Here is a 7,500-nt window from a genome sequence, read left to right on the forward strand (position 1 = left end):
TGCTGTTGTGCCTCTCTCCCCTTCCCTCTCTCTCCCTCTCTCTCTCTCTCACACACACACACTTCTCTCTCTCCCTCTCTCTCTTTCTCTCTCTCTCTCTCACACACACACACAACTCTCTCTCTCTCTCTCTCCCTCTCCCTTTTTCCTTTCTTGCTTTGTGTTCAAGCGATCTAGCTGGGAGGAATTGGTCATGTCGTGATGATGCAACTCGTAAATGACACAACATGGGCGGCGGATCGCTTTTGTCAGCTGCTTGGCAGATTCCCGCTGACAAGGGCGGAGACTGAGAGCGGCTTTGAGGGTGACTCATTCTTCTATCAGTCAGACAGGAGAGAGGGAGAGGGAGAGAGAGAAAGAGAGAGAGAGAGAGAGAGAGAGAGATTATCATCCTTAAAGACACATCATTTATTTATTCAACTCATACCAGCTGGTCGTGAGTGCTTATTTCAACAACTTGCCCCCGCTGAATAATGACCCAAACAGATTACCGTCATCACAAATAATAACCTCCCCACTAATCTCAGATCCTACAATAGAGACCTATTCTGAAATGCTGGAAAGTACGAGGAAGCAATGACAATAACAATGTTGACATATAGGCCTACAAAAGGTGTGCCATGGTAATATCCGCTCCAAGGCATCTGCCAGTTTGATTGTGTGTTGCATTTAGGGTGAATCATGCAGGCATTTGGTGTAGGCAGGCTTGCTCTTGCCTGCCTGTCCACCACATGTCTGTGATCTTTGGCCGGCAGCCAACTGGATTGCACAGTCTGTTTTTCCACGAATGGGCGAGGTGGAGTGCTCTGAGGCGAACTGCTGCTGCTGCTGCTGCTGCTGCTGCTACGTGACTACATATCTCACTTCCTCATTTGCGACGAGACAACGCAATCGCAACTGCCTGTAACAACAAATCCCACTGCGGCGTTTTTTTTTTTTTCTGGTTGCGGAGTCGGCCTCATTTTTTTTGAGCCTTGAGTGAGTGTTGCCTCACCCCTCCACGGAGTCACTGTGGAATTCTTTTGCGGCAAACTTTCTCTCGCCCACGCAGGCTACACGCCAAACAGTCATCATCCGACGCACACCAACTCACCCGTCAGAAATCAGACCCTGGCATGCACAGACTTATAGAGTGAAAGTAAAAAAAAAAAAAAAAGAGAGAGAGAGAGAGAGAGAGAGAGAGAGAGAGAGAGAGAAAGGGAGCTGAAGGCGAGTGTGTCAAATATGAGTCAGCCATAACTGCTTCTGATTTCTCTCGAGATGATTAGGAAATATGCACCACCAGTGCTGATGTGGTCTAGACTTGCCTTTTAGACTAGGGGCTTTCCGAGTCGTTACAGAGGAGCAGCTGTTTGCGTGGAAGAGGGTGGAGATGGAGGGGTGGGGGGGGGGGGGGCAGCAATGGCTGCCGGTGGCTTCCAGCCCACTGAATCACTGGCGCTGGACCGGACGGATTGCTCGATTGGCTGGGCCAATCATAATGACACAGTCCCGTGAAGATGAATGTGCTGCTTTGTGCTTCATTCACAACCAGGAAGACAGCTTGGCACTTTGAACTGTGGGGGACAGAAGTCAGATGCTGCTTTATAACAGTATAGGTTCACATGAATGATACTTTAGGTTAATAAAGCACTGATGATAACTAGGCCTAGGGTGTGTGGGCTATATTCTATGATACTACCCAAGGCAATTCTTTGTTATTGCCTAAATCTCATTTAGAAGTCACAAATAAGAGCTTGTCCATGTGCCCTCCAGTATTTGAGATAACAGAGATGTGTTTGAAGATAGACGGAGGGTTGTGAGCATCCAGAGTGCAACTGTGGGCCCTCCAAAACTAAGGACAGTAGTCATTAACCTTGTATGTGACTGTGATATGTAGAGATAAGGGCTGTTAGCTGTTGCAGATGGTTACTTGAATAGACTGTTTACATCACTGAGTGGCAACTGAGACCATGTCTTATTCAGCTTTATGAAATGTAAGCTTATAATTAGCTTTATCAATAATAGGCTACATATCAGGTTTACTCAAATCATAGAATTAGTGTGCTACGCTGTCACCTCTAAAAATGTAAAATCCCCTAAAAGAAATTCCCTCCACTCCAGGTTCGACAAGATATGAAATAAACCGCTTCTCAGGAAATTCATTTCACTAATGTTATTTATTTGGGCAGAAACTGAACAAACAATTGGCTAGGCTAGAGAAGCCAGAGTGACTAAATCTTCATCAGGTCTAGGCCAGGCAGAAAATATCAGCAAAGTAGAACTGTAAGTCCAAGATTTGACTGTTGGTGGCGCTAGCGCCCCCAAAACCGCTGCAAGTTTTTTTGGGAAGTCTGTTCTGAGACTGGGCCTTGCTACTGTTTGAAACGTACAGTCTACCACGTCGAGGAAGGCATGTATTAATACATAGTCTGTTGCTTGGCCCCAATTATTCCACAGGGTTGCTGTAACAGAAGAAGCTTTGCACGGTTGGCTAGGGGCAGCCTACCGCGTGACGTTGCTTTGGCAGCTAGGCGGGAATGTGGTCTTGCAAATAGAGCTCGAGGTGCCATTAGGTGCATTCGAGTTCGGAAACGGCTGACTTCGGCTGACTGCATACGTCAACGAGAGCTTGAGTGTCACCGGGAGGGGCGAAAGTTTTAGGTGCAGATGGTCCCGAACACGATTTTGCAAATTTGACAGACGTGATTCGCGGGAGACCTCGCGGGAGATATCGCGGAATTTGTGTGCATTAAATACAGTATTTAACTTTCATTCTTACTCATTAAAATGAGCATGATGACTGACGAAATAAATTGATATGAAGTAGTTTAAATAAACCACTGTTGTCATACAGTTAACAGGCCTGCATTGTAGCACATTAATTAAATAGGCCTATCAAGTGTGATTTTCCGTGTACATGTAACCAACAGCATAAAATAGCAGAATATCAAAACCTTTTCAGTAGGATAGCCTACCGCTGTTCCAGAAATCACAAATAAGAAGGTATCCCTTCCATATCTGTTCATTTTAGTACATTCTAACGTAAGGGGCAAAGATTCTGCAACAGAACAAGATGGATCACTTTTGACAAGCTCAGTGTCATCCCAGACGCTGGCTGTGCTGATCCTAAAATGTTAACTGCATCCATCTTGCTCCGCTATAGAATCTTTGGTAAGCAGGCAGAACGAGACCCCTGTCATAATCGTCATGGGGAGATTCCTTCCAAACCTGTTCCAAACGGACCTATCACGCCTTTGAACTGACGTCATGGGGTGGGATCCAGCCGGTTGCAGGCGTTTCAAACTAGATGCGGAGAATTGCGAAAAGTGACTGTTCGCGTCTTCATCCCGCGAGTTTTGAGTGACGTGACATGGTCGCATTTTTGTGACATGATCACAAATTTTCTTCAAGTCGAACAACACGTCTAACCAGCATGCACTGCATATGACTCAAATTACGTTTCGACTGCATGCGTTTGCAGCCGACTTGACATGTCGAGTGCACCTATTTACATGCAGACAAAATGGCGCATGCGCGCACCGGTCTGGAATTTTCAGAATATTGATGAGTCGCAGAGAAACTGTAGGCTGTTTTTGTCAGTGGTGACGTGACGCCTTAATTTCTATGAACGTTATTTTTTTTTTTTTTTTTTACAACTTAAATGATTTTACTGTCTATTTTTGCAACAACGGTCAAGCAGCAGAAACATGAGTGATCCTATTTATAAAGTGTTGCTCTGTTTCGCATGTTCAATGACAATTTGTCTTGTGTAGGCAACTACCTTCAAAAATAGCCAGTATGAGGAGTTTGATTGATAATTTTACAGCGCATGAAAACAGCAAGGTCTGCATTTTCCTGAGCGTAAACAACACAAACTATAACTCGGAATATACCATACCTCGGCTGCAGGCTGCCGTGAGCTATTCTAACAACGGCAGCGAGATTAAGCCATGCAAAAGCCCTTATTATAGAAAGTGGAACACTTTGGGGTTTTTAATTAGACTATATTCTCTAAGGCTTGCGCACGTTGTGGGCTATCCTTGGCACCGGCGGAGCGAGAAGAAGGGCTGATGGAGCATGCGCCGGCGGAGGTTGTCGAAGAATCAAGTAAATAGAGCTCGGGCTGGAGGCACAAGTTTAGTGTCGGCGGTGACGTCATCGCACATTGAGCTGGCTGAGCGAGTAGTAGTGAGCGAGACAGATAGAGGCGCGCGGTAGTAAAGAACACAGTACCATGAACTTCTGAGAGCAACTTCGTCGTTTTTTCTGGCTTCAGGGCTGGAGGAGCGTTTTCAACTGTATTTTTAAAAAATCTTCTTTTTTTTTGTCAAAAGGACAAGCATACACATTATTCGACAGACTTTTGGAGCAAGGAGGTTGTGAGTTAGTTGTTTTTTTCTGTTCTTCTCGCGAAAGCCATGTCCTCCGCGGCAATTGCTGCCTCGAGAAGGCAGTCATGTTATTTGTGTGACTTGCCCCGCATGCCGTGGGCTATGATTTGGGATTTTACCGAGCCCGTCTGCAGGGGATGTGTCAACTACGAGGGAGCCGACCGAATCGAGTTTGTTATTGAGACTGCTCGACAGCTGAAGCGGGTACATGGTTTTCAGGATGGTAGGTCTCCGGGACCTGGGAAACAGTCGCTGTCTGGAAAGGAAATTCAGGCTCTCAACCACTCGGCTGGAGACCCTGGATCCCGACCGCCTCAGCCCTTGGACCGCTATCCTCTCGCCTCCGAGAGACCGCCCCGGCTGGGTCCGGAATATCAACCAGGGAGACAGGCTAACGGCATTCCCGTTCCAAACGGATTCCCTAAACCCGACGAGCCGCCGGAGCTGAATCGTCAGAGCCCTAACCCTCGTAGGACTAGCGCCGTCCCTCCCAATTTGGTGCCTTTGGTTAACGGGAACATGACGCCCGTGCACGCGCTCAATGGTCGATCCGCGCAGATGGGGATCCCGAGCGCGTTGTCGGTCAACCCTGGCGATCACGGCGGCAAGCGGGATGATATGAAAGACAAGCACAGACCGGATAGCATGTCCGACATGAGCGACAGCCACAAGCGGGCTGAGGAGTGGATGGGGAAGGGCAAAACGGTGCGGGAAATCATGGCTCTCCACACGTTCGACAGCAGGTTCAAGAAGGACCATGCGGCCATGCAACAGAGAGTAATGGGATACGACCCAAGCGCCACTTCCTCAAAATCAGGTAATGTGTTAAATCAAAACTAGCGAATGTGTTTCTGTTTTCCACTGCTGTTAAACGATGGTTATATATTTTTCTGATAGCTAATGTTACTCTGCGGAGACGTCGATATCACCAGAAAACTGTGCGGTGTTTACATAGCCTGCGTTATATCACTGTTGTAACCCTAACTATTGCAACATTAGTATCTAACATTGATTCACAATGTTTCGCATGTTTTAGCAAATGCTTGCGGAGGTGCATCAATTATAGCTCGAGTAATCTGAAAGTATTTGGCTATTGTAAGGAAAAACTGTGTCAACAACAGGTCATGCTTAGAGCCAAGGAGAGACTAAAATGGATTGCTCCATTTAGCCCAACCCTGCGTTGCAGAGTAGAGCATGTTGTTAACCCTCTAACCTCCCCCCTCCCCCCTCCCCCTACCCCCAACAGACAGAGGGAAGCACCCGAGGAGCAGTATGAAGAGGAAAGCCTCCCCGGAGCCTGACGGGGAGGGCGCCGGCATGGTGGCCATCAAGATGAACGGCGAGGGCCAGCCGTGGCTGCCGTCGCCCTCGGAGGTGCTGAAGATGCCCCCGACCGCCTCGTTGCCGGGCTTCTCCGCGGCGGCGCCCCCGTCCACCATCTCGCCGCACTCCCGCACCACCCCACCGGAGGCCGCCACCGCGTCCCAGAACGGCCAGTCCCCGATGCAGGCGCTCATATTGGCTGCAGACAACGCCGGTGCCGGCACCGGGTCCCCGAAAGACGCCAACCAGGTCCACTCCACCACCCCGGGAGGCTCTGCCCGCCGCAACAGCGGAAGCCCCCTGTCGCCCTCGGCCAACCAGCGACGGCTCGCGCAGCGGGAGGTGCTGGGAGGTGGGGGCGCGGGGACCCCAGCCACCGCCCACGTGCCAGGCATGGACCCCCAGGCGGGGCACCCCCAGAGCATTCCGGACTCTTCCGTGCCACCGGGCAGCGTTCCCCTTTGCTGCACGCTCTGCCACGAGCGGCTGGAGGACACGCATTTCGTGCAGTGCCCCTCGGTGCCCTCGCACAAGTTCTGCTTCCCGTGCTCGCGGGAGAGCATCAAACAGCAAGGCGCCACCGGGGAGGTGTACTGCCCCAGCGGGGAGAAGTGTCCGTTGGTCGGCTCCAATGTACCCTGGGCATTTATGCAAGGCGAAATTGCCACCATTTTGGCAGGGGATGTTAAGGTAAAAAAGGAACGAGACCCGTGAGATTTCATTGCCCCTCCCCTCCCCCTCCCCCGTTCTTTACTCATCTTCTATGGCATTTTGTTTGTTTTATTCTGTTTCTTTTTAGACAACAACACAACAACAAACAGAATATTTGCATACAGTTTAAAATGCTACATTGCTGACCACCACCCCCAAGCAAGACTTTTTCTGGACATGTACATACGGACACAAGGGAAGTTAACACTTCATAAACATGGCTGTACATTTTTTTTTGAAAACGTTCTTGTTTTTTGAATACATTGTGTTTCTATATTTTTGAGGATAAAAGGTATGTACGCAGTATATAACACTCTGTCCGCTTACTATCTCTTTCCGTTGTTAAAGCCAGCTATTGGTGTACTTTCTAGATCTGGTGGCAGTCTTTGGTCGAACATAGAATGTGACTAATATTCTACAAAGCACTTGGCAAAAAAACTGAAATGCTTCTAGCTGTACATGTATGCACTTGTTTTAAAATTGCCAAATACAGTTTCTGACCTTGTAATAACAACATCGATGTCTGTGGTTTGGTTATTGTGCATAAGCAGTGACGACACGGCTCAGTGAGGTATTTATTATGAATCACGGCGGTGATGCAACAGCTTCAGCAAGAACAAAATGAACTCCCGTTCAGGAGGTGCTGTGTGTGGTGTGAGTGTAGAGGGAGAGAGTATCGGTAGCGTGGCCCTCATACATTTTCAAACATAAATATTTACAAGTGTTCGTATTTCATCTTAACGTGGTGTGAGTGACGCAGTATTGTATATCATATCGTCCCAAAGATAAACAATAGGTCACATGCTGGGTAAGGTATTTTAAATTCTAACGCTTAAGGCGTATTTCAAAATGGTGACAATGTAACCTCATAAAGCACATGAGATCGAGTCTGATGGGGAGATAGTGCCATAATGTAGTTGTTTATTGTGACGGCTGAAGATCATACAGTCGACTGCAACAGTAAGTAGGCTACTGCATCAACGGCAGTAATATTTCACAAGAATTAGATTAATTGATTTTTTTCCACGTGAAGCATGAGCCAAGTACGCCTCGTCATAAAACCTAAAACGTAGACGTAGGCTACTGATAATAT

General features: G+C 48.0%; 1 protein-coding gene across 1 annotated transcript; it reads left to right on the forward strand.

Annotated features, from left to right (window-relative positions):
• Positions 1–4,134: 4,134 nt before the first annotated feature.
• Positions 4,135–6,923, forward strand: irf2bp2b (interferon regulatory factor 2 binding protein 2b). The gene is made up of 2 exons (XM_062543683.1): positions 4,135–5,190; positions 5,620–6,923. The coding sequence occupies exons 1-2, from the start codon at positions 4,401–4,403 to the stop codon at positions 6,408–6,410; spliced, it is 1,581 nt and encodes a 526-aa protein (XP_062399667.1). The 5' UTR covers positions 4,135–4,400; the 3' UTR covers positions 6,411–6,923.
• The last annotated feature ends 577 nt before the right edge of the window (positions 6,924–7,500 follow it).

This window comes from Sardina pilchardus, chromosome 1 (assembly GCF_963854185.1).
Source record: "Sardina pilchardus chromosome 1, fSarPil1.1, whole genome shotgun sequence".
NCBI lineage: Eukaryota > Metazoa > Chordata > Actinopteri > Clupeiformes > Clupeidae > Sardina > Sardina pilchardus.

Excerpts from the sequence above, each read along its gene's own strand:
- irf2bp2b (XM_062543683.1), top strand. The coding sequence starts at position 4,401 with ATGTCCTCCGCGGCAATTGCTGCCTCGAGAAGGCAGTCATGTTATTTG. Across the intron at positions 5,191-5,619 it reads CGCCACTTCCTCAAAATCAG|ACAGAGGGAAGCACCCGAGG; the intron begins GTAATGTGTTAA and ends TACCCCCAACAG.